The 27,194-nt window shown below is 33.3% G+C and overlaps 1 protein-coding gene across 1 annotated transcript in view; it reads left to right on the top strand.

The window, feature by feature from the left end:
• Positions 1 to 25,933, top strand: part of LOC130894473 (excitatory amino acid transporter 3) — a 48,271-nt gene extending 22,338 nt beyond the window's left edge. Inside the window, exons 6-9 of the mRNA XM_057801336.1 lie at positions 22,531 to 22,764; positions 24,143 to 24,334; positions 24,655 to 24,789; positions 24,952 to 25,933. Of these exons, the coding sequence (XP_057657319.1) occupies positions 22,531 to 22,764; positions 24,143 to 24,334; positions 24,655 to 24,789; positions 24,952 to 25,117 (727 nt within the window). The 3' untranslated portion in view covers positions 25,118 to 25,933. The remainder of the gene's footprint in view (positions 1 to 22,530; positions 22,765 to 24,142; positions 24,335 to 24,654; positions 24,790 to 24,951) is intronic.
• Positions 25,934 to 27,194: the final 1,261 nt, after the last annotated feature.

Below are 27,194 nucleotides of genomic sequence, written 5' to 3'. Positions count from 1 at the left end.
TTTTTAATACCGGTGCTTTTAACCACTCCAAACATTTTTCTATTGTTCTGTACAACTAAAGGTTATGAAAGACTAATGAAAATCGTATTTTCGTGGCGTAATTTATCAGGAAGAGACTCTTGGAATTGAAATTTCTAACTTTTGTTTTTAATACCGGTGCTTTTAACCACTCCAAACATTTTTCTATTGTTCTGTACAACTAAAGGTTATGAAAGACTAATGAAAATCGTATTTTCGGGGCGAAGTTCATCGGGAAGAGACTCTTGGAATTGAAATTTCTAACTTTTTTTCTTAATACCAGGGCTTTTAACCACTCCAAACATTTTTCTATTGTTCTGTACAACTAAAGGTTATGAAAGACTAATGAAAATCGTATTTTTGTGGCGTAATTTATCAGGAAGAGACTCTTGGAATTGAAATTTCTAACTTTTGTTTTTAATACCAGGGCTTTTAACCACTCCAAACATTTTTCTATTGTTCTGTACAACTAAAGGTTATGAAAGACTAATGAAAATCGTATTTTCGGGGCGAAATTCATCGGGAAGAGACTCTTGGAATTGAAATTTCTAACTTTTTTTCTTAATACCAGGGCTTTTAACCACTCCAAACATTTTTCTATTGTTCTGTACAACTAAAGGTTATGAAAGACTAATGAAAATCGTATTTTCGTGGCGTAATTTATCAGGAAGAGACTCTTGGAATTGAAATTTCTAACTTTTGTTTTTAATACCAGGGCTTTTAACCACTCCAAACATTTTTCTATTGTTCTGTACAACTAAAGGTTATGAAAGACTAATGAAAATCGTATTTTCGGGGCGAAGTTCATCGGGAAGAGACTCTTGGAATTGAAATTTCTAACTTTTTTTCTTAATACCAGGGCTTTTAACCACTCCAAACATTTTTCTATTGTTCTGTACAACTAAAGGTTATGAAAGACTAATGAAAATCGTATTTTTGTGGCGTAATTTATCAGGAAGAGATTCTTGGAATTGAAATTTCTAACTTTTGTTTTTAATACCAGGGCTTTTAACCACTCCAAACATTTTTCTATTGTTCTGTACAACTAAAGGTTATGAAAGACTAATGAAAATCGTATTTTCGGGGCGAAATTCATCGGGAAGAGACTCTTGGAATTGAAATTTCTAACTTTTTTTCTTAATACCAGGGCTTTTAACCACTCCAAACATTTTTCTATTGTTCTGTACAACTAAAGGTTATGAAAGACTAATGAAAATCGTATTTTCGTGGCGTAATTTATCAGGAAGAGACTCTTGGAATTGAAATTTCTAACTTTTGTTTTTAATACCGGTGCTTTTAACCACTCCAAACATTTTTCTATTGTTCTGTACAACTAAAGGTTATGAAAGACTAATGAACATCGTATTTTCGGGGCGAAATTCATCGGGAACAGATTCTTGGAATTGAAATTTCTAACTTTTGTTTTTAATACCGGTGCTTTTAACCACTCCAAACATTTTTCTATTGTTCTGTACAACTAAAGGTTATGAAAGACTAATGAAAATCGTATTTTCGGGGCGAAATTCATCGGGAAGAGATTCTTGGAATTGAAATTTCTAACTTTTGTTTTTAATACCGGTGCTTTTAACCACTCCAAACATTTTTCTATTGTTCTGTACAACTAAAGGTTATGAAAGACTAATGAAAATCGTATTTTCGGGGCGAAATTCATCGGGAAGAGACTCTTGGAATTGAAATTTCTAACTTTTGTTTTTAATACCGGTGCTTTTAACCACTCCAAACATTTTTCTATTGTTCTGTACAACTAAAGGTTATGAAAGACTAATGAAAATCGTATTTTCGGGGCGAAATTCATCGGGAAGAGATTCTTGGAATTGAAATTTCTAACTTTTGTTTTTAATACCGGTGCTTTTAACCACTCCAAACATTTTTGTATTGTTCTGTACAACTATAGGTTATGAAAGACTAATGAAAATCGTATTTTCGGGGCGAAATTCATCGGGAAGAGATTCTTGGAATTGAAATTTCTAACTTTTGTTTTTAATACCGGTGCTTTTAACCACTCCAAAGATTTTTCTATTGTTCTGTACAACTAAAGGTTATGAAAGACTAATGAAAATCGTATTTTCGGGGCGAAATTCATCGGGAAGAGATTCTTGGAATTGAAATTTCTAACTTTTGTTTTTAATACCGGTGCTTTTAACCACTCCAAACATTTTTCTATTGTTCTGTACAACTAAAGGTTATGAAAGACTAATGAAAATCGTATTTTCGGGGCGAAATTCATCGGGAAGAGATTCTTGGAATTGAAATTTCTAACTTTTGTTTTTAATACCGGTGCTTTTAACCACTCCAAACATTTTTCTATTGTTCTGTACAACTAAAGGTTATGAAAGACTAATGAAAATCGTATTTTCGGGGCGAAATTCATCGGGAAGAGACTCTTGGAATTGAAATTCCTAACTTTTGTTTTTAATACCGGTGCTTTTAACCACTCCAAACATTTTTCTATTATTCTGTACAACTAAAGGTTATGAAAGACTAATGAAAATCGTATTTTCGGGGCGAAATTCATCGGGAAGAGATTCTTGGAATTGAAATTTCTAACTTTTGTTTTTAATACCGGTGCTTTTAACCACTCCAAACATTTTTCTATTGTTCTGTACAACTAAAGGTTATGAAAGACTAATGAAAATCGTATTTTCGGGGCGAAATTCATCGGGAAGAGATTCTTGGAATTGAAATTTCTAACTTTTGTTTTTAATACCGGTGCTTTTAACCACTCCAAACATTTTTCTATTGTTCTGTACAACTAAAGGTTATGAAAGACTAATGAAAATCGTATTTTCGGGGCGAAATTCATCGGGAAGAGATTCTTGGAATTGAAATTTCTAACTTTTGTTTTTAATACCGGTGCTTTTAACCACTCCAAACATTTTTCTATTGTTCTGTACAACTAAAGGTTATGAAAGACTAATGAAAATCGTATTTTCGGGGCGAAATTCATCGGGAAGAGACTCTTGGAATTGAAATTTCTAACTTTTGTTTTTAATACCGGTGCTTTTAACCACTCCAAACATTTTTCTATTGTTCTGTACAACTAAAGGTTATGAAAGACAAATGAAAATCGTATTTTCGGGGCGAAATTCATCGGGAAGAGATTCTTGGAATTGAAATTTCTAACTTTTGTTTTTAATACCGGTGCTTTTAACCACTCCAAACATTTTTCTATTGTTCTGTACAACTAAAGGTTATGAAAGACTAATGAAAATCGTATTTTCGGGGCGAAATTCATCGGGAAGAGACTCTTGGAATTGAAATTTCTAACTTTTGTTTTTAATACCGGTGCTTTTAACCACTCCAAACATTTTTCTATTATTCTGTACAACTAAAGGTTATGAAAGACTAATGAAAATCGTATTTTCGGGGCGAAATTCATCGGGAAGAGACTCTTGGAATTGAAATTTCTAACTTTTGTTTTTAATACCGGTGCTTTTAACCACTCCAAACATTTTTCTATTGTTCTGTACAACTAAAGGTTATGAAAGACAAATGAAAATCGTATTTTCGGGGCGAAATTCATCGGGAAGAGATTCTTGGAATTGAAATTTCTAACTTTTGTTTTTAATACCGGTGCTTTTAACCACTCCAAACATTTTTCTATTGTTCTGTACAACTAAAGGTTATGAAAGACTAATGAAAATCGTATTTTCGGGGCGAAATTCATCGGGAAGAGACTCTTGGAATTGAAATTTCTAACTTTTGTTTTTAATACCGGTGCTTTTAACCACTCCAAACATTTTTCTATTGTTCTGTACAACTAAAGGTTATGAAAGACAAATGAAAATCGTATTTTCGGGGCGAAATTCATCGGGAAGAGACTCTTGGAATTGAAATTTCTAACTTTTGTTTTTAATACCGGTGCTTTTAACCACTCCAAACATTTTTCTATTGTTCTGTACAACTAAAGGTTATGAAAGACTAATGAAAATCGTATTTTCGGGGCGAAATTCATCGGGAAGAGACTCTTGGAATTGAAATTTCTAACTTTTGTTTTTAATACCGGTGCTTTTAACCACTCCAAACATTTTTCTATTGTTCTGTACAACTAAAGGTTATGAAAGACTAATGAAAATCGTATTTTCGGGGCGAAATTCATCGGGAAGAGACTCTTGGAATTGAAATTTCTAACTTTTGTTTTTAATACCGGTGCTTTTAACCACTCCAAACATTTTTCTATTGTTCTGTACAACTAAAGGTTATGAAAGACAAATGAAAATCGTATTTTCGGGGCGAAATTCATCGGGAAGAGATTCTTGGAATTGAAATTTCTAACTTTTGATTTTAATACCGGTGCTTTTAACCACTCCAAACATTTTTCTATTATTCTGTACAACTAAAGGTTATGAAAGACTAATGAAAATCGTATTTTCGGGGCGTAATTTATCAGGAAGAGACTCTTGGAATTGAAATTTCTAACTTTTGTTTTTAATACCGGTGCTTTTAACCACTCCAAACATTTTTCTATTATTCTGTACAACTAAAGGTTATGAAAGACTAATGAAAATCGTATTTTCGGGGCGAAATTCATCGGGAAGAGACTCTTGGAATTGAAATTTCTAACTTTTGTTTTTAATACCGGTGCTTTTAACCACTCCAAACATTTTTCTATTATTCTGTACAACTAAAGGTTATGAAAGACTAATGAAAATCGTATTTTCGGGGCGAAATTCATCGGGAAGAGACTCTTGGAATTGAAATTTCTAACTTTTGTTTTTAATACCGGTGCTTTTAACCACTCCAAACATTTTTCTATTGTTCTGTACAACTAAAGGTTATGAAAGACTAATGAAAATCGTATTTTCGGGGCGAAATTCATCGGGAAGAGACTCTTGGAATTGAAATTTCTAACTTTTGTTTTTAATACCGGTGCTTTTAACCACTCCAAACATTTTTCTATTGTTCTGTACAACTAAAGGTTATGAAAGACTAATGAAAATCGTATTTTCGGGGCGAAATTCATCGGGAAGAGACTCTTGGAATTGAAATTTCTAACTTTTGTTTTTAATACCGGTGCTTTTAACCACTCCAAACATTTTTCTATTATTCTGTACAACTAAAGGTTATGAAAGACTAATGAAAATCGTATTTTCGGGGCGAAATTCATCGGGAAGAGACTCTTGGAATTGAAATTTCTAACTTTTGTTTTTAATACCGGTGCTTTTAACCACTCCAAACATTTTTCTATTGTTCTGTACAACTAAAGGTTATGAAAGACAAATGAAAATCGTATTTTCGGGGCGAAATTCATCGGGAAGAGATTCTTGGAATTGAAATTTCTAACTTTTGTTTTTAATACCGGTGCTTTTAACCACTCCAAACATTTTTCTATTGTTCTGTACAACTAAAGGTTATGAAAGACTAATGAAAATCGTATTTTCGGGGCGAAATTCATCGGGAAGAGATTCTTGGAATTGAAATTTCTAACTTTTGTTTTTAATACCGGTGCTTTTAACCACTCCAAACATTTTTCTATTGTTCTGTACAACTAAAGGTTATGAAAGACTAATGAAAATCGTATTTTCGGGGCGAAATTCATCGGGAAGAGATTCTTGGAATTGAAATTTCTAACTTTTGATTTTAATACCGGTGCTTTTAACCACTCCAAACATTTTTCTATTATTCTGTACAACTAAAGGTTATGAAAGACTAATGAAAATCGTATTTTCGGGGCGTAATTTATCAGGAAGAGTCTCTTGGAATTGAAATTTCTAACTTTTGTTTTTAATACCGGTGCTTTTAACCACTCCAAACATTTTTCTATTGTTCTGTACAACTAAAGGTTATGAAAGACTAATGAAAATCGTATTTTCGGGGCGAAATTCATCGGGAAGAGACTCTTGGAATTGAAATTTCTAACTTTTGTTTTTAATACCGGTGCTTTTAACCACTCCAAACATTTTTCTATTGTTCTGTACAACTAAAGGTTATGAAAGACTAATGAAAATCGTATTTTCGGGGCGAAATTCATCGGGAAGAGACTCTTGGAATTGAAATTTCTAACTTTTGTTTTCAATACCGGTGCTTTTAACCACTCCAAACATTTTTCTATTGTTCTGTACAACTAAAGGTTATGAAAGACTAATGAAAATCGTATTTTCGGGGCGAAATTCATCGGGAAGAGACTCTTGGAATTGAAATTTCTAACTTTTGTTTTTAATACCGGTGCTTTTAACCACTCCAAACATTTTTCTATTGTTCTGTACAACTAAAGGTTATGAAAGACTAATGAAAATCGTATTTTCGGGGCGAAATTCATCGGGAAGAGACTCTTGGAATTGAAATTTCTAACTTTTGTTTTTAATACCGGTGCTTTTAACCACTCCAAACATTTTTCTATTGTTCTGTACAACTAAAGGTTATGAAAGACTAATGAAAATCGTATTTTCGGGGCGTAATTTATCAGGAAGAGTCTCTTGGAATTGAAATTTCTAACTTTTGTTTTTAATACCGGTGCTTTTAACCACTCCAAACATTTTTCTATTGTTCTGTACAACTAAAGGTTATGAAAGACTAATGAAAATCGTATTTTCGGGGCGAAATTCATCGGGAAGAGACTCTTGGAATTGAAATTTCTAACTTTTGTTTTTAATACCGGTGCTTTTAACCACTCCAAACATTTTTCTATTGTTCTGTACAACTAAAGGTTATGAAAGACTAATGAAAATCGTATTTTCGGGGCGAAATTCATCGGGAAGAGACTCTTGGAATTGAAATTTCTAACTTTTGTTTTTAATACCGGTGCTTTTAACCACTCCAAACATTTTTCTATTGTTCTGTACAACTAAAGGTTATGAAAGACTAATGAAAATCGTATTTTCGGGGCGAAATTCATCGGGAAGAGACTCTTGGAATTGAAATTTCTAACTTTTGTTTTTAATACCGGTGCTTTTAACCACTCCAAACATTTTTCTATTGTTCTGTACAACTAAAGGTTATGAAAGACTAATGAAAATCGTATTTTCGGGGCGAAATTCATCGGGAAGAGACTCTTGGAATTGAAATTTCTAACTTTTGTTTTTAATACCGGTGCTTTTAACCACTCCAAACATTTTTCTATTGTTCTGTACAACTAAAGGTTATGAAAGACTAATGAAAATCGTATTTTCGGGGCGAAATTCATCGGGAAGAGACTCTTGGAATTGAAATTTCTAACTTTTGTTTTTAATACAGGTGCTTTTAACCACTCCAAACATTTTTCTATTGTTCTGTACAACTAAAGGTTATGAAAGACTAATGAAAATCGTATTTTCGGGGCGAAATTCATCGGGAAGAGACTCTTGGAATTGAAATTTCTAACTTTTTTTCTTAATACCAGGGCTTTTAATCACTCCAAACATTTTTCTATTGTTCTGTACAACTAAAGGTTATGAAAGACTAATGAAAATCGTATTTTCGGGGCGAAATTCATCGGGAAGAGACTCTTGGAATTGAAATTTCTAACTTTTGTTTTTAATACCAGGGCTTTTAACCACTCCAAACATTTTTCTATTGTTCTGTACAACTAAAGGTTATGAAAGACTAATGAAAATCGTATTTTCGGGGCGAAATTCATCGGGAAGAGACTCTTGGAATTGAAATTTCTAACTTTTGTTTTTAATACAGGTGCTTTTAACCACTCCAAACATTTTTCTATTGTTCTGTACAACTAAAGGTTATGAAAGACTAATGAAAATCGTATTTTCGGGGCGAAATTCATCGGGAAGAGACTCTTGGAATTGAAATTTCTAACTTTTGTTTTTAATACCGGTGCTTTTAACCACTCCAAACATTTTTCTATTGTTCTGTACAACTAAAGGTTATGAAAGACTAATGAAAATCGTATTTTCGGGGCGAAATTCATCGGGAAGAGACTCTTGGAATTGAAATTTCTAACTTTTGTTTTTAATACAGGTGCTTTTAACCACTCCAAACATTTTTCTATTGTTCTGTACAACTGAAGGTTATGAAAGACTAATGAAAATCGTATTTTCGGGGCGAAATTTATCGGGAAGAGACTCTTGGAATTGAAATTTCTAACTTTTGTTTTTAATACCGGTGCTTTTAACCACTCCAAACATTTTTCTATTGTTCTGTACAACTAAAGGTTATGAAAGACTAATGAAAATCGTATTTTCGGGGCGAAATTCATCGGGAAGAGACTCTTGGAATTGAAATTTCTAACTTTTGTTTTTAATACAGGTGCTTTTAACCACTCCAAACATTTTTCTATTGTTCTGTACAACTGAAGGTTATGAAAGACTAATGAAAATCGTATTTTCGGGGCGAAATTCATCGGGAAGAGACTCTTGGAATTGAAATTTCTAACTTTTGTTTTTAATACCGGTGCTTTTAACCACTCCAAACATTTTTCTATTGTTCTGTACAACTAAAGGTTATGAAAGACTAATGAAAATCGTATTTTCGGGGCGAAATTCATCGGGAAGAGACTCTTGGAATTGAAATTTCTAACTTTTGTTTTTAATACAGGTGCTTTTAACCACTCCAAACATTTTTCTATTGTTCTGTACAACTGAAGGTTATGAAAGACTAATGAAAATCGTATTTTCGGGGCGAAATTCATCGGGAAGAGACTCTTGGAATTGAAATTTCTAACTTTTTTTCTTAATACCAGGGCTTTTAACCACTCCACACATTTTTCTATTGTTCTGTACAACTAAAGGTTATGAAAGACTAATGAAAATCGTATTTTCGGGGCGAAATTCATCGGGAAGAGACTCTTGGAATTGAAATTTCTAACTTTTGTTTTTAATACCGGTGCTTTTAACCACTCCAAACATTTTTCTATTGTTCTGTACAACTAAAGGTTATGAAAGACTAATGAAAATCGTATTTTCGGGGCGAAATTCATCGGGAAGAGATTCTTGGAATTGAAATTTCTAACTTTTGTTTTTAATACCGGTGCTTTTAACCACTCCAAACATTTTTCTATTGTTCTGTACAACTAAAGGTTATGAAAGACTAATGAAAATCGTATTTTCGGGGCGAAATTCATCGGGAAGAGACTCTTGGAATTGAAATTTCTAACTTTTGTTTTTAATACCGGTGCTTTTAACCACTCCAAACATTTTTCTATTGTTCTGTACAACTAAAGGTTATGAAAGACTAATGAAAATCGTATTTTCGGGGCGAAATTCATCGGGAAGAGATTCTTGGAATTGAAATTTCTAACTTTTGTTTTTAATACCGGTGCTTTTAACCACTCCAAACATTTTTCTATTGTTCTGTACAACTAAAGGTTATGAAAGACTAATGAAAATCGTATTTTCGGGGCGAAATTCATCGGGAAGAGATTCTTGGAATTGAAATTTCTAACTTTTGATTTTAATACCGGTGCTTTTAACCACTCCAAACATTTTTCTATTATTCTGTACAACTAAAGGTTATGAAAGACTAATGAAAATCGTATTTTCGGGGCGAAATTCATCGGGAAGAGATTCTTGGAATTGAAATTTCTAACTTTTGTTTTTAATACCGGTGCTTTTAACCACTCCAAACATTTTTCTATTGTTCTGTACAACTAAAGGTTATGAAAGACTAATGAAAATCGTATTTTCGGGGCGAAATTCATCGGGAAGAGACTCTTGGAATTGAAATTTCTAACTTTTGTTTTTAATACCGGTGCTTTTAACCACTCCAAACATTTTTCTATTGTTCTGTACAACTAAAGGTTATGAAAGACTAATGAAAATCGTATTTTCGGGGCGAAATTCATCGGGAAGAGATTCTTGGAATTGAAATTCCTAACTTTTGTTTTTAATACCGGTGCTTTTAACCACTCCAAACATTTTTCTATTGTTCTGTACAACTAAAGGTTATGAAAGACTAATGAAAATCGTATTTTCGGGGCGAAATTCATCGGGAAGAGATTCTTGGAATTGAAATTTCTAACTTTTGTTTTTAATACCGGTGCTTTTAACCACTCCAAACATTTTTCTATTGTTCTGTACAACTAAAGGTTATGAAAGACTAATGAAAATCGTATTTTCGGGGCGAAATTCATCGGGAAGAGATTCTTGGAATTGAAATTTCTATTTTTTGATTTTAATACCGGTGCTTTTAACCACTCCAAACATTTTTCTATTATTCTGTACAACTAAAGGTTATGAAAGACTAATGAAAATCGTATTTTCGGGGCGTAATTTATCAGGAAGAGACTCTTGGAATTGAAATTTCTAACTTTTGTTTTTAATACCGGTGCTTTTAACCACTCCAAACATTTTTCTATTGTTCTGTACAACTAAAGGTTATGAAAGACTAATGAAAATCGTATTTTCGGGGCGAAATTCATCGGGAAGAGACTCTTGGAATTGAAATTTCTAACTTTTGTTTTTAATACCGGTGCTTTTAACCACTCCAAACATTTTTCTATTGTTCTGTACAACTAAAGGTTATGAAAGACTAATGAAAATCGTATTTTCGGGGCGAAATTCATCGGGAAGAGATTCTTGGAATTGAAATTTCTAACTTTTGTTTTTAATACCGGTGCTTTTAACCACTCCAAACATTTTTCTATTGTTCTGTACAACTAAAGGTTATGAAAGACTAATGAAAATCGTATTTTCGGGGCGAAATTCATCGGGAAGAGACTCTTGGAATTGAAATTTCTAACTTTTGTTTTTAATACCGGTGCTTTTAACCACTCCAAACATTTTTCTATTGTTCTGTACAACTAAAGGTTATGAAAGACTAATGAAAATCGTATTTTCGGGGCGAAATTCATCGGGAAGAGATTCTTGGAATTGAAATTTCTAACTTTTGTTTTTAATACCGGTGCTTTTAACCACTCCAAACATTTTTCTATTGTTCTGTACAACTAAAGGTTATGAAAGACTAATGAAAATCGTATTTTCGGGGCGAAATTCATCGGGAAGAGATTCTTGGAATTGAAATTTCTAACTTTTGTTTTTAATACCGGTGCTTTTAACCACTCCAAACATTTTTCTATTGTTCTGTACAACTAAAGGTTATGAAAGACTAATGAAAATCGTTTTTTCGGGGCGAAATTCATCGGGAAGAGATTCTTGGAATTGAAATTCCTAACTTTTGTTTTTAATACCGGTGCTTTTAACCACTCCAAACATTTTTCTATTATTCTGTACAACTAAAGGTTATGAAAGACTAATGAAAATCGTATTTTCGGGGCGAAATTCATCGGGAAGAGATTCTTGGAATTGAAATTTCTAACCTTTGTTTTTAATACCGGTGCTTTTAACCACTCCAAACATTTTTCTATTGTTCTGTACAACTAAAGGTTATGAAAGACTAATGAAAATCGTATTTTCGCGGCGAAATTCATCGGGAAGAGATTCTTGGAATTGAAATTTCTAACTTTTGTTTTTAATACCGGTGCTTTCAACCACTCCAAACATTTTTCTATTGTTCTGTACAACTAAAGGTTATGAAAGACTAATGAAAATCGTATTTTCGGGGCGAAATTCATCGGGAAGAGACTCTTGGAATTGAAATTTCTAACTTTTGTTTTTAATACCGGTGCTTTTAACCACTCCAAACATTTTTCTATTGTTCTGTACAACTAAAGGTTATGAAAGACTAATGAAAATCGTATTTTCGGGGCGAAATTCATCGGGAAGAGACTCTTGGAATTGAAATTTCTAACTTTTGTTTTTAATACCGGTGCTTTTAACCACTCCAAACATTTTTCTATTGTTCTGTACAACTAAAGGTTATGAAAGACTAATGAAAATCGTATTTTCGGGGCGAAATTCATCGGGAAGAGACTCTTGGAATTGAAATTTCTAACTTTTGTTTTTAATACCGGTGCTTTTAACCACTCCAAACATTTTTCTATTGTTCTGTACAACTAAAGGTTATGAAAGACTAATGAAAATCGTATTTTCGGGGCGAAATTCATCGGGAAGAGACTCTTGGAATTGAAATTTCTAACTTTTGTTTTTAATACCGGTGCTTTTAACCACTCCAAACATTTTTCTATTGTTCTGTACAACTAAAGGTTATAAAATACTAATGAAAATCGTATTTTCGGGGCGAAATTCATCGGGAAGAGACTCTTGGAATTGAAATTTCTAACTTTTGTTTTTAATACCGGTGCTTTTAACCACTCCAATCATTTTTCTATTGTTCTGTACAACTAAAGGTTATAAAATACTAATGAAAATCGTATTTTCGGGGCGAAATTCATCGGGAAGAGACTCTTGGAATTGAAATTTCTAACTTTTGTTGTTAATACCGGTGCTTTTAACCACTCCAAACATTTTTCTATTGTTCTGTACAACTAAAGGTTATGAAAGACTAATGAAAATCGTATTTTCGGGGCGAAATTCATCGGGAAGAGACTCTTGGAATTGAAATTTCCAACTTTTGTTGTTAATACCGGTGCTTTTAACCACTCCAAACATTTTTCTATTGTTCTGTACAACTAAAGGTTATAAAATACTAATGAAAATCGTATTTTCGGGGCGAAATTCATCGGGAAGAGACTCTTGGAATTGAAATTTCTAACTTTTGTTTTTAATACCGGTGCTTTTAACCACTCCAAACATTTTTCTATTGTTCTGTACAACTAAAGGTTATAAAATACTAATGAAAATCGTATTTTCGGGGCGAAATTCATCGGGAAGAGACTCTTGGAATTGAAATTTCTAACTTTTGTTTTTAATACCGGTGCTTTTAACCACTCCAAACATTTTTCTATTGTTCTGTACAACTAAAGGTTATGAAAGACTAATGAAAATCGTATTTTCGGGGCGATTTTCATCGGGAAGAGACTCTTGGAATTGAAATTTCTAACTTTTGTTTTTAATACCGGTGCTTTTAACCACTCCAAACATTTTTCTATTGTTCTGTACAACTAAAGGTTATAAAATACTAATGAAAATCGTATTTTCGGGGCGAAATTCATCGGGAAGAGACTCTTGGAATTGAAATTTCTAACTTTTGTTTTTAATACCGGTGCTTTTAACCACTCCAAACATTTTTCTATTGTTCTGTACAACTAAAGGTTATGAAAGACTAATGAAAATCGTATTTTCGGGGCGATTTTCATCGGGAAGAGACTCTTGGAATTGAAATTTCTAACTTTTGTTTTTAATACCGGTGCTTTTAACCACTCCAAACATTTTTCTATTGTTCTGTACAACTAAAGGTTATAAAATACTAATGAAAATCGTATTTTCGGGGCGAAATTCATCGGGAAGAGACTCTTGGAATTGAAATTTCTAACTTTTGTTTTTAATACCGGTGCTTTTAACCACTCCAAACATTTTTCTATTGTTCTGTACAACTAAAGGTTATAAAATACTAATGAAAATCGTATTTTCGGGGCGAAATTCATCGGGAAGAGACTCTTGGAATTGAAATTTCTAACTTTTGTTTTTAATACCGGTGCTTTTAACCACTCCAAACATTTTTCTATTGTTCTGTACAACTAAAGGTTATGAAAGACTAATGAAAATCGTATTTTCGGGGCGAAATTCATCGGGAAGAGACTCTTGGAATTGAAATTTCTAACTTTTGTTTTTAATACCGGTGCTTTTAACCACTCCAAACATTTTTCTATTGTTCTGTACAACTAAAGGTTATGAAAGACTAATGAAAATCGTATTTTCGGGGCGAAATTCATCGGGAAGAGACTCTTGGAATTGAAATTTCTAACTTTTGTTTTTAATACCGGTGCTTTTAACCACTCCAAACATTTTTCTATTGTTCTGTACAACTAAAGGTTATGAAAGACTAATGAAAATCGTATTTTCGGGGCGAAATTCATCGGGAAGAGACTCTTGGAATTGAAATTTCTAACTTTTGTTTTTAATACCGGTGCTTTTAACCACTCCAAACATTTTTCTATTGTTCTGTACAACTAAAGGTTATGAAAGACTAATGAAAATCGTATTTTCGGGGCGAAATTCATCGGGAAGAGACTCTTGGAATTGAAATTTCTAACTTTTGTTTTTAATACCGGTGCTTTTAACCACTCCAAACATTTTTCTATTGTTCTGTACAACTAAAGGTTATGAAAGACTAATGAAAATCGTATTTTCGGGGCGAAATTCATCGGGAAGAGACTCTTGGAATTGAAATTTCTAACTTTTGTTTTTAATACCGGTGCTTTTAACCACTCCAAACATTTTTCTATTGTTCTGTACAACTAAAGGTTATGAAAGACTAATGAAAATCGTATTTTCGGGGCGAAATTCATCGGGAAGAGACTCTTGGAATTGAAATTTCTAACTTTTGTTTTTAATACCGGTGCTTTTAACCACTCCAAACATTTTTCTATTGTTCTGTACAACTAAAGGTTATGAAAGACTAATGAAAATCGTATTTTCGGGGCGAAATTCATCGGGAAGAGACTCTTGGAATTGAAATTTCTAACTTTTGTTTTTAATACCGGTGCTTTTAACCACTCCAAACATTTTTCTATTGTTCTGTACAACTAAAGGTTATGAAAGACTAATGAAAATCGTATTTTCGGGGCGAAATTCATCGGGAAGAGACTCTTGGAATTGAAATTTCTAACTTTTGTTTTTAATACCGGTGCTTTTAACCACTCCAAACATTTTTCTATTGTTCTGTACAACTAAAGGTTATGAAAGACTAATGAAAATCGTATTTTCGGGGCGAAATTCATCGGGAAGAGACTCTTGGAATTGAAATTTCTAACTTTTGTTTTTAATACCGGTGCTTTTAACCACTCCAAACATTTTTCTATTGTTCTGTACAACTAAAGGTTATGAAAGACTAATGAAAATCGTATTTTCGGGGCGAAATTCATCGGGAAGAGACTCTTGGAATTGAAATTTCTAACTTTTGTTTTTAATACCGGTGCTTTTAACCACTCCAAACATTTTTCTATTGTTCTGTACAACTAAAGGTTATGAAAGACTAATGAAAATCGTATTTTCGGGGCGAAATTCATCGGGAAGAGACTCTTGGAATTGAAATTTCTAACTTTTGTTTTTAATACCGGTGCTTTTAACCACTCCAAACATTTTTCTATTGTTCTGTACAACTAAAGGTTATGAAAGACTAATGAAAATCGTATTTTCGGGGCGAAATTCATCGGGAAGAGACTCTTGGAATTGAAATTTCTAACTTTTGTTTTTAATACCGGTGCTTTTAACCACTCCAAACATTTTTCTATTGTTCTGTACAACTAAAGGTTATGAAAGACTAATGAAAATCGTATTTTCGGGGCGAAATTCATCGGGAAGAGACTCTTGGAATTGAAATTTCTAACTTTTGTTTTTAATACCGGTGCTTTTAACCACTCCAAACATTTTTCTATTGTTCTGTACAACTAAAGGTTATGAAAGACTAATGAAAATCGTATTTTCGGGGCGAAATTCATCGGGAAGAGACTCTTGGAATTGAAATTTCTAACTTTTGTTTTTAATACCGGTGCTTTTAACCACTCCAAACATTTTTCTATTGTTCTGTACAACTAAAGGTTATGAAAGACTAATGAAAATCGTATTTTCGGGGCGAAATTCATCGGGAAGAGACTCTTGGAATTGAAATTTCTAACTTTTGTTTTTAATACCGGTGCTTTTAACCACTCCAAACATTTTTCTATTGTTCTGTACAACTAAAGGTTATGAAAGACTAATGAAAATCGTATTTTCGGGGCGAAATTCATCGGGAAGAGACTCTTGGAATTGAAATTTCTAACTTTTGTTTTTAATACCGGTGCTTTTAACCACTCCAAACATTTTTCTATTGTTCTGTACAACTAAAGGTTATAAAATACTAATGAAAATCGTATTTTCGGGGCGAAATTCATCGGGAAGAGACTCTTGGAATTGAAATTTCTAACTTTTGTTTTTAATACCGGTGCTTTTAACCACTCCAAACATTTTTCTATTGTTCTGTACAACTAAAGGTTATAAAATACTAATGAAAATCGTATTTTCGGGGCGAAATTCATCGGGAAGAGACTCTTGGAATTGAAATTTCTAACTTTTGTTGTTAATACCGGTGCTTTTAACCACTCCAAACATTTTTCTATTGTTCTGTACAACTAAAGGTTATGAAAGACTAATGAAAATCGTATTTTCGGGGCGAAATTCATCGGGAAGAGACTCTTGGAATTGAAATTTCTAACTTTTGTTGTTAATACCGGTGCTTTTAACCACTCCAAACATTTTTCTATTGTTCTGTACAACTAAAGGTTATAAAATACTAATGAAAATCGTATTTTCGGGGCGAAATTCATCGGGAAGAGACTCTTGGAATTGAAATTTCTAACTTTTGTTTTTAATACCGGTGCTTTTAACCACTCCAAACATTTTTCTATTATTCTGTACAACTAAAGGTTATGAAAGACTAATGAAAATCGTATTTTCGGGGCGTAATTTATCAGGAAGAGACTCTTGGAATTGAAATTTCTAACTTTTGTTTTTAATACCGGTGCTTTTAACCACTCCAAACATTTTTCTATTGTTCTGTACAACTAAAGGTTATGAAAGACTAATGAAAATCGTATTTTCGGGGCGAAATTCATCGGGAAGAGACTCTTGGAATTGAAATTTCTAACTTTTGTTTTTAATACCGGTGCTTTTAACCACTCCAAACATTTTTCTATTGTTCTGTACAACTAAAGGTTATGAAAGACTAATGAAAATCGTATTTTCGGGGCGAAATTCATCGGGAAGAGATTCTTGGAATTGAAATTTCTAACTTTTGTTTTTAATACCGGTGCTTTTAACCACTCCAAACATTTTTCTATTGTTCTGTACAACTAAAGGTTATGAAAGACTAATGAAAATCGTATTTTCGGGGCGAAATTCATCGGGAAGAGACTCTTGGAATTGAAATTTCTAACTTTTGTTTTTAATACCGGTGCTTTTAACCACTCCAAACATTTTTCTATTGTTCTGTACAACTAAAGGTTATGAAAGACTAATGAAAATCGTATTTTCGGGGCGAAATTCATCGGGAAGAGACTCTTGGAATTGAAATTTCTAACTTTTGTTTTTAATACCGGTGCTTTTAACCACTCCAAACATTTTTCTATTGTTCTGTACAACTAAAGGTTATGAAAGACTAATGAAAATCGTATTTTCGGGGCGAAATTCATCGGGAAGAGATTCTTGGAATTGAAATTTCTAACTTTTGTTTTTAATACCGGTGCTTTTAACCACTCCAAACATTTTTCTATTGTTCTGTACAACTAAAGGTTATGAAAGACTAATGAAAATCGTATTTTCGGGGCGAAATTCATCGGGAAGAGACTCTTGGAATTGAAATTTCTAACTTTTGTTTTTAATACCGGTGCTTTTAACCACTCCAAACATTTTTCTATTGTTCTGTACAACTAAAGGTTATGAAAGACTAATGAAAATCGTATTTTCGGGGCGAAATTCATCGGGAAGAGATTCTTGGAATTGAAATTTCTAACTTTTGTTTTTAATACCGGTGCTTTTAACCACTCCAAACATTTTTCTATTGTTCTGTACAACTAAAGGTTATGAAAGACTAATGAAAATCGTATTTTCGGGGCGAAATTCATCGGGAAGAGATTCTTGGAATTGAAATTTCTAACTTTTGTTTTTAATACCGGTGCTTTTAACCACTCCAAACATTTTTCTATTGTTCTGTACAACTAAAGGTTATGAAAGACTAATGAAAATCGTTTTTTCGGGGCGAAATTCATCGGGAAGAGATTCTTGGAATTGAAATTCCTAACTTTTGTTTTTAATACCGGTGCTTTTAACCACTCCAAACATTTTTCTATTATTCTGTACAACTAAAGGTTATGAAAGACTAATGAAAATCGTATTTTCGGGGCGAAATTCATCGGGAAGAGATTCTTGGAATTGAAATTTCTAACCTTTGTTTTTAATACCGGTGCTTTTAACCACTCCAAACATTTTTCTATTGTTCTGTACAACTAAAGGTTATGAAAGACTAATGAAAATCGTATTTTCGCGGCGAAATTCATCGGGAAGAGATTCTTGGAATTGAAATTTCTAACTTTTGTTTTTAATACCGGTGCTTTTAACCACTCCAAACATTTTTCTATTGTTCTGTACAACTAAAGGTTATGAAAGACTAATGAAAATCGTATTTTCGGGGCGAAATTCATCGGGAAGAGACTCTTGGAATTGAAATTTCTAACTTTTGTTTTTAATACCGGTGCTTTTAACCACTCCAAACATTTTTCTATTGTTCTGTACAACTAAAGGTTATGAAAGACTAATGAAAATCGTATTTTCGGGGCGAAATTCATCGGGAAGAGACTCTTGGAATTGAAATTTCTAACTTTTGTTTTTAATACCGGTGCTTTTAACCACTCCAAACATTTTTCTATTGTTCTGTACAACTAAAGGTTATGAAAGACTAATGAAAATCGTATTTTCGGGGCGAAATTCATCGGGAAGAGACTCTTGGAATTGAAATTTCTAACTTTTGTTTTTAATACCGGTGCTTTTAACCACTCCAAACATTTTTCTATTGTTCTGTACAACTAAAGGTTATGAAAGACTAATGAAAATCGTATTTTCGGGGCGAAATTCATCGGGAAGAGACTCTTGGAATTGAAATTTCTAACTTTTGTTTTTAATACCGGTGCTTTTAACCACTCCAAACATTTTTCTATTGTTCTGTACAACTAAAGGTTATAAAATACTAATGAAAATCGTATTTTCGGGGCGAAATTCATCGGGAAGAGACTCTTGGAATTGAAATTTCTAACTTTTGTTTTTAATACCGGTGCTTTTAACCACTCCAAACATTTTTCTATTGTTCTGTACAACTAAAGGTTATAAAATACTAATGAAAATCGTATTTTCGGGGCGAAATTCATCGGGAAGAGACTCTTGGAATTGAAATTTCTAACTTTTGTTGTTAATACCGGTGCTTTTAACCACTCCAAACATTTTTCTATTGTTCTGTACAACTAAAGGTTATGAAAGACTAATGAAAATCGTATTTTCGGGGCGAAATTCATCGGGAAGAGACTCTTGGAATTGAAATTTCCAACTTTTGTTGTTAATACCGGTGCTTTTAACCACTCCAAACATTTTTCTATTGTTCTGTACAACTAAAGGTTATAAAATACTAATGAAAATCGTATTTTCGGGGCGAAATTCATCGGGAAGAGACTCTTGGAATTGAAATTTCTAACTTTTGTTTTTAATACCGGTGCTTTTAACCACTCCAAACATTTTTCTATTGTTCTGTACAACTAAAGGTTATAAAATACTAATGAAAATCGTATTTTCGGGGCGAAATTCATCGGGAAGAGACTCTTGGAATTGAAATTTCTAACTTTTGTTTTTAATACCGGTGCTTTTAACCACTCCAAACATTTTTCTATTGTTCTGTACAACTAAAGGTTATGAAAGACTAATGAAAATCGTATTTTCGGGGCGATTTTCATCGGGAAGAGACTCTTGGAATTGAAATTTCTAACTTTTGTTTTTAATACCGGTGCTTTTAACCACTCCAAACATTTTTCTATTGTTCTGTACAACTAAAGGTTATAAAATACTAATGAAAATCGTATTTTCGGGGCGAAATTCATCGGGAAGAGACTCTTGGAATTGAAATTTCTAACTTTTGTTTTTAATACCGGTGCTTTTAACCACTCCAAACATTTTTCTATTGTTCTGTACAACTAAAGGTTATGAAAGACTAATGAAAATCGTATTTTCGGGGCGAAATTCATCGGGAAGAGACTCTTGGAATTGAAATTTCTAACTTTTGTTTTTAATACCGGTGCTTTTAACCACTCCAAACATTTTTCTATTGTTCTGTACAACTAAAGGTTATGAAAGACTAATGAAAATCGTATTTTCGGGGCGAAATTCATCGGGAAGAGATTCTTGGAATTGAAATTTCTAACTTTTGTTTTTAATACCGGTGCTTTTAACCACTCCAAACATTTTTCTATTGTTCTGTACAACTAAAGGTTATGAAAGACTAATGAAAATCGTATTTTCGGGGCGAAATTCATCGGGAAGAGACTCTTGGAATTGAAATTTCTAACTTTTGTTTTTAATACCGGTGCTTTTAACCACTCCAAACATTTTTCTATTGTTCTGTACAACTAAAGGTTATAAAATACTAATGAAAATCGTATTTTCGGGGCGAAATTCATCGGGAAGAGACTCTTGGAATTGAAATTTCTAACTTTTGTTTTTAATACCGGTGCTTTTAACCACTCCAAACATTTTTCTATTGTTCTGTACAACTAAAGGTTTTGAAAGACTAATGAAAATCGTATTTTCGGGGCGAAATTCATCGGGAAGAGACTCTTGGAATTGAAATTTCTAACTTTTGTTTTTAATACCGGTGCTTTTAACCACTCCAAACATTTTTCTATTGTTCTGTACAACTAAAGGTTATGAAAGACTAATGAAAATCGTATTTTCGGGGCGAAATTCATCGGGAAGAGACTCTTGGAATTGAAATTTCTAACTTTTGTTTTTAATACCGGTGCTTTTAACCACTCCACACATTTTTCTATTGTTCTGTACAACTAAAGGTTATGAAAGACTAATGAAAATCGTATTTTCGGGGCGAAATTCATCGGGAACAGATTCTTGGAATTGAAATTTCTAACTTTTGTTTTTAATACCGGTGCTTTTAATCACTCCAAACATTTTTCTATTGCTCTGTACAACTAAAGGTTATAAAAGACTAATGAAAATCGTATTTTCGGGGCGAAATTCATCAGGAAGAGACTCTTGGAATTGAAATTACTTTTGTTTTTAATACCAGGGCTTTTAACCACTCCAAACATTTTTCTATTGTTCTGTACAACTATGATTATGAAAGACCAATTAAAGGTTTTTATATTAGCTCAGGTATCTACATTTATAGAAAATATTCATTTATTTCTAATAAGTTTTGGAATGGTAATTGGGTTTTATTACTCTCTCGTCCAAAAAATAGAATATAAGGGAAAAACTGGTAGACCGAGAATGAACTGCGTTCGTTTTTACTACCCTGTCACATGATCTCATAGTGCAAGTAGATGTTTCTGCTTAGCTCGATAGTAGGTTTTTCGACTAAAGCTATTTCGTATCGCAGATAATCGCCAGTATTCTAAAACGATCGATCGGGTTCTATGGAATAAGTCAAAGGAATACTCATCATGATTGTGCTTTCGTTCATGCTCGTACAGACCAAAAAATTTTGCTAAAAATACCGGATTTCGTCGAGAATTTTGTGTTTTAGTATAAGTTAAAATCAAACATTTTCAAATATCTCTTAAATTCTTATGAAAGGCACTTGTACAAGTCTTCCTTCCGAAGCAAAGGAAACAAAATTTTTACCGCAGTGTCAATCTATTGCGTTATTTTGTGTAATGTTGACCTGCCAAAGAAAAACCTCAAAGTTTTGTTTCATCGACTGTAGGCGTAGAATCACCCTTTTTATAAATTCTTTTATAAAACGTAAATAGACGAGTGAAATGTACCTGTTTGTAAGTGCGTTTGGTTTAAACAAGGCACCAGACGTGAACTGAGCCTTTTTTGTACCCCATTCGTCTATTAGAGCTCGGTAGTCTTTTATCTGACGCGAATAATCTTGTCGCCGTCGAATTATCTTTGACGATTCGGTTATTGCCATCCATTTATTCAGTTTCTTTTTTGTATAAAACCACATGTTGACAAAACTACACTACACTGTGCAATTTCATTGTCTTAATTCACCGATGGTCTAAAGAACGCCATATTTCTATGAATTTAAAGAAATTTGTGAATTAAATAAATCTCACCGAGCTACGCCACTGCTTATCGTAGACTGTCTAGCCGAAATATTTCAAAGAAATTTTGTGCATACGTCTTCCGACCGCTTCGGCCAATTGAAATGCGTTTGTGTTTTCGATTCGATGTTTTCATTGGAAAACAATGGAGATGAGGAGTCTTAAAGTCGGGTCCACACCTCAAATTTTTTACGACGCACATGATTCATGTCTAAACGTAGTGACGTAGTAAACAAAAATTTTTGACACACACGAAGCACGCTATCCGTCATTTTTTTCAACGAACGTTGCAGCACACAGTGGTGTATGTGTATGTATGCAAATTCGCGAAGGAAATTCACAATTTGCGTCCTTTTCTGTGTGTTTTTATCGTTATGAATGACCTCATTACCAAAAAGAAAGCTAAACAAAGGAGACGTTGCTGAAGAATCTGTATGTAAATGACGCCGCGCGCCGAAGCCTTCTACAAAATGCTCTCAATTAGAAATGCGACATACAGACTGAGTATTAATACCCAACGCATGAGGTAATGATTTACGGTGATATCAGATGTGTACCTTAATGGGTAATCAAAAATCCTAATTATATCCAGCTTCATCCACACACCTGGAAACGCTACTTATACTTGTAGCAAGCAGCTGTTTAAGAAACTAATTAATATTTTCTTTCGGCTTCTGTTATTGCTTGAGTTTAGAGAGAAACGGGTCGATTAAAGTTAAAAATATAATCTATACTGTTTTTCTACTCATGGCATGTATTATAAATAAAAAACTTTGATCGATCATTATATGTTTTAGGATTTCGCCGATCGGAGTATATTTCCTAGTAGCTGCCAAAGTTTTAGAAATTGTAAGTTTCGCTGATCTCGTTGGCAGACTTGGATTATACTTCGCGACAGTTTTGACTGGATTATTTTTACACGGTTTCGGCAGTCTTTCCATAATTTATTTCGTTGCTGTAAGGAAACTACCTTTCAAAACCATTATACAGCTCAGTCAGGTGTTGGTTACTGCGTTCGGAACAGCTTCCAGGTATGATCGCCATTTTTAAAAACGTATATAATAAAACTTATTGGTTAGTTAACCAGAATACAGAGGTCGGCATAAGCCAGGCAACGAAAAATCGTCTAGCAACGCTGTCAAATAAGATGAAAACGAAGCAATATCGTGCTGACAGTTGTTCTGTGTCATGATAACACGTACACGTCGAGTAGACGCGTTTTCAGAATGAAGACGTACAAGAAATTTTAACAAACGGGCTCTGTTGCCGACACACCACGTTTTGGACGACCGGTATCTGTAACCACTAACAAAAATATAGAAACAGTGGTGGTGGCGTTGGTGGAGCAGCCGAACCAATATTCAGTGCGGCTATTGGGAGAATTTACTGTCCGCGTTTCCTCCACGTATTTCACGAAGATGATTTCGATCGCAGATTGGAATTTTGCGAGTGCAGAAAGGATAATCTGTAGCTCCAGCGCTCCATTTTGTGATCGGATGAAGCAACCTTCAAGATGAACGGTACTGCTATCGGCTTAACTGCGTTTACTGGAACGACCGGAATCTTCACGTCTTCATTTAAGAATAATTTAACTTTTATGGGGTGTGTGTATGGGCAGGTATCCATGCGGGAAGTCTCACGGGTCCATACTTTTTTGTCTGGAAATGCTCGAAGATTTACGTGGGCAAATGGATATCATCATTTCATGCAGGATGGAACTTAATTTTGGAGAATGGATATGCAGAAAAGGATTCATTGAGGGCCCGCACGCTCATGTGAACTGACACCTGTGATTTCTTCCTGTAGGGTCTTCTCAAGGACCGCGTTTTTGCAGGAAGACCACGCTCCCTTCTCGACCTTCGAATTGCAATTGAAGAATAATTTAAAACTTTTCGCGGACAAATTGACCTGCCTCTCTATTAAGAAACGTTGCCGTAAATAAATTTGAGCCCTTTTTCGAATCCCTTTGTTATCTTATGCCGACTTTTGTATGACGTTTTTTGCTGGAAACTTTCGATATATTACATTCTATTTAAAAGTATTCTGTTTTATGTTCTGACAGTCACTTTTTAACTTCAGTGAAACCTAAAGTAAAACAAACTGTCCTCAAATTGATCCTACCTTCCGTTTACCTCCAAACTATATTTATAGTGACTAGTCGTGGGAGATATCCCTGTTCATCTTAATCATTTTTTTTTTTGGATGCAGCAACCTCAACCACAAAACAAACAATTTGTTGCAGTTACTTGTTGAACAAAACTACTCACTATCTTTAAACCTCCCTCACATTTTAAGCAGGGATGGAACTGTTTCCAAAACATTTCGTTTCACACTCACCAATCACAAACTTCTGATTTGTTCAAGACGTGAACTTCTACGAAACACTAATTGAGTATAAATTATATTTAGTTCAGCGACGATGCCGATTAGTATTCAAACTATGGATAAAATGGGCGTTGATCCGAGAGTAACCAGATTCGTTATCCCTATTGGAGCTACAATAAATATGGACGGTACTGCTTTATATGAAGCAGTAGCTGCTATTTTCATAGCTCAACTTAAAGACATTCCTTTAACTTTTGGGAAAACGGTTGCTGTTTGGTAAGTTAGTTGAGTAATGTTTTTATTTTTTTATGTTGTTGTTCATTATGATTATTAATTATAAACTAACTCAAACAAAAGCAGCATTTAATCCAGACCTTGTACCGTCAGATTTAATATATATTTATTCAGATCCATGCCGAAAGAATGGTTTCACCAAGGTCTCGAAGAGCTTGTTGAACTACTTCGAATATTGAGGTTTTCTTTTCGTATGATTATTTAATAAACAAAGTGAATGGATATAGACATTATATATTAGACACCCTATATAATATCTAGATGATATAAATCGTATATAATCGCGAAAAATTCACTTATAGTGTGACGGCTACAGCTGCGAGTATCGGAGCTGCCGGCATTCCACAAGCTGGTCTCGTCACTATGGTGATGGTACTTGACACAGTTGGTCTCCCTTCTGAGGAAGTAATTAACATCATAGCAGTAGACTGGCTTCTGTGAGTATCAATTTATTAATTGAATGTATATCTGACATCCTAATTAAACTGATAATCATTTAAATAATAGAAAAATATGCGGAAAAAAGTTATTTTGAGGTTATTTTTGATCATTGGAATCCATTTAAGAGAATGTTGAAGGATATTTATATTGATTTTCAGTGATAGATTCAGGACTACTATTAACGTGATGTGCGATTGTTTGGGTGCCCAATTGGTGGATTACTTGAGTGTTGGAGAATTAGGCACTTTACCAGATTCTGATAACATAAATACACAACCACAAGAAATGGTAGAAATTTCTAAAGCCGATAACGTCGTTATTTAAGTACTTGAAAAACAATAATAAACCAAAAACGTCTTTTGACTGATATTTTACAAAATATTTAAACAGCCATTTTATCATTCGTAATTAAGTGGAGCGGTTTTTCTAGTCCTTATAACTTAAGATACATTATCAATCTTTGCAATAATTTATTCATGTTCCTATCGAATTTAACTGCTCATATTTTGAATTATAAACAAATAAAACATCAAATTTTCTTTTATTTAATATGACACTCATTCTCACAATTAAAAATCATCAAAAAGAGATTTATAAACGAATATTTAAAACTGCGAGGTTGTACGTCTAAACAGCGTTGTCAACTCAACGTTTTTTACGTAGATCTACGTATTTTGAATCTTTTACTACAGAAATTCGTTACTTTTGTATAAAATTAATTAGTATATTTGAAAAAAAATATTCACTCATCAATCAGTATTTTTTTATAGAATGAAATACAAGAAATTAAATTCATTTTGTTACAAGGTATCTTGTCATAGTTGTAATGCAGATTTTTCATTCAAAATCGACAAAACATTCAACAATTTCCTTTTTTTTACGCAGATTCTAAGAAAAATCATTATATATAATAGTTAAAAGTTCTATAAACAAAATTATTTAATAACTTAAGTAATATTTATTATTTTTCAATCAAAGTCAAGTTCCCATCTCACTTCATGTAAATATCCCATTGATTTGAGTTATTTTGATGGTTATCTAACAGAAATTCATAAATAAAATTTTTAAATTCAAGTTTATAAACGTAGTATTGTAATTTAATATTTATTTTATAGATAAATAAAACTGTTTTTTGACAAAGTGTTTTATTTCAATTCATATTAATAACTATAGATGTCTAATTTATTTAGTTACACCGCCACTAGATATCACCCCAGTCTACTTCCCATAACTTTCAACTTACATAAGTAAAGAGTTCAACTTTTTAAATTGATTTCAGTACTTCATATTAATTCGGAAACTGTGCTACACTTCTGAGTATTAATTGTAGTGACATATTTCACCCGACGTATGATACAGAGATTCTGCAATTGAGCAATTGTTAAAATCAGCTGATGCCAATTTAGAAATGGCCGCCGTGGGGAAAATAAGTTCTTTTTGAAGAGTTACTACTTAAAAAAGTGCGAAAGACTAGATAAGCGGTGAATATAGTCTGAAAAGCAAGTAAACTGGAAACTTGTGGAAAATGAGGAGGATTCTAAAGCAGTTTTCATCTAACGAACTCCACCTCAAGCTTCAAATTCGTCTTTGTACCTTTCAGCTACCACTGGATTATCACTTTGTAATCTTACTACACTCGTACTTATTTATGTTTGATAAACTTGAGCACTACAGTGAAAATCTTACTTGCAGAATTAATAAGGAAACAACTGCAAAAATACTCAGTTTCAGCTGTATCAGTTTCACTAGAACAGATATAAAGATTACTCTTATCACCACACAAACAATACAAAACAACTCTCACTACCGAAAAAAAAACAAGAAAAGATTGTCTATCCCACGTTCGCCATTTTGGCGTAGATCAACAGTTTTCTTCGATGCTGAGCACGATTGACTTGATCGAGAGGGGAGGATGTGACCAATGGAGCTGGAACTGTTATTTAAGTGACATCAAATGGTTCACTCTTCGATTCAATCGAATGAATATTCTCTTGTTTTTGATAAATGACACACAAAATGACAAATATATAAATGTTTTCGCTCATTTTTTCAAATATGTAAGTATCAATGTATCAATATTGTGAATTAAAGTCATTTTTTCTTCGAGCTTGTTCTTTTAGACCAAATAAATAACTTTTGCGATTGAAATTAAGACTTAGAGGGAAGACTCTAAGACTGGAGCTGTTATTCACAATATCTTCAACTTCAACTAAGGTCGAAGGATGATTTTCCAGTCAATTCGTGGTTTGATCTAATGCATCTTCAAGCAAACACTCTAAAGAAATCAAAATTTTGATTTTCTGCTTTATTTTCTCTAAAATACCTCAAGTACTTTTCGAAGAATCCATAGTCCCATCTGAAGCCTTCTGGACGTTCTAGTATATTCTGGAGACTGTCAATG

The sequence above is a fragment of the Diorhabda carinulata genome, chromosome 5 (genome assembly GCF_026250575.1).
Source record: "Diorhabda carinulata isolate Delta chromosome 5, icDioCari1.1, whole genome shotgun sequence".
Classification (NCBI taxonomy): Eukaryota; Metazoa; Arthropoda; class Insecta; order Coleoptera; family Chrysomelidae; genus Diorhabda; species Diorhabda carinulata.
The sequence above is the reverse complement of the archived record's forward strand: the minus strand, read 5'-3'. Positions and strand labels throughout refer to the sequence as shown.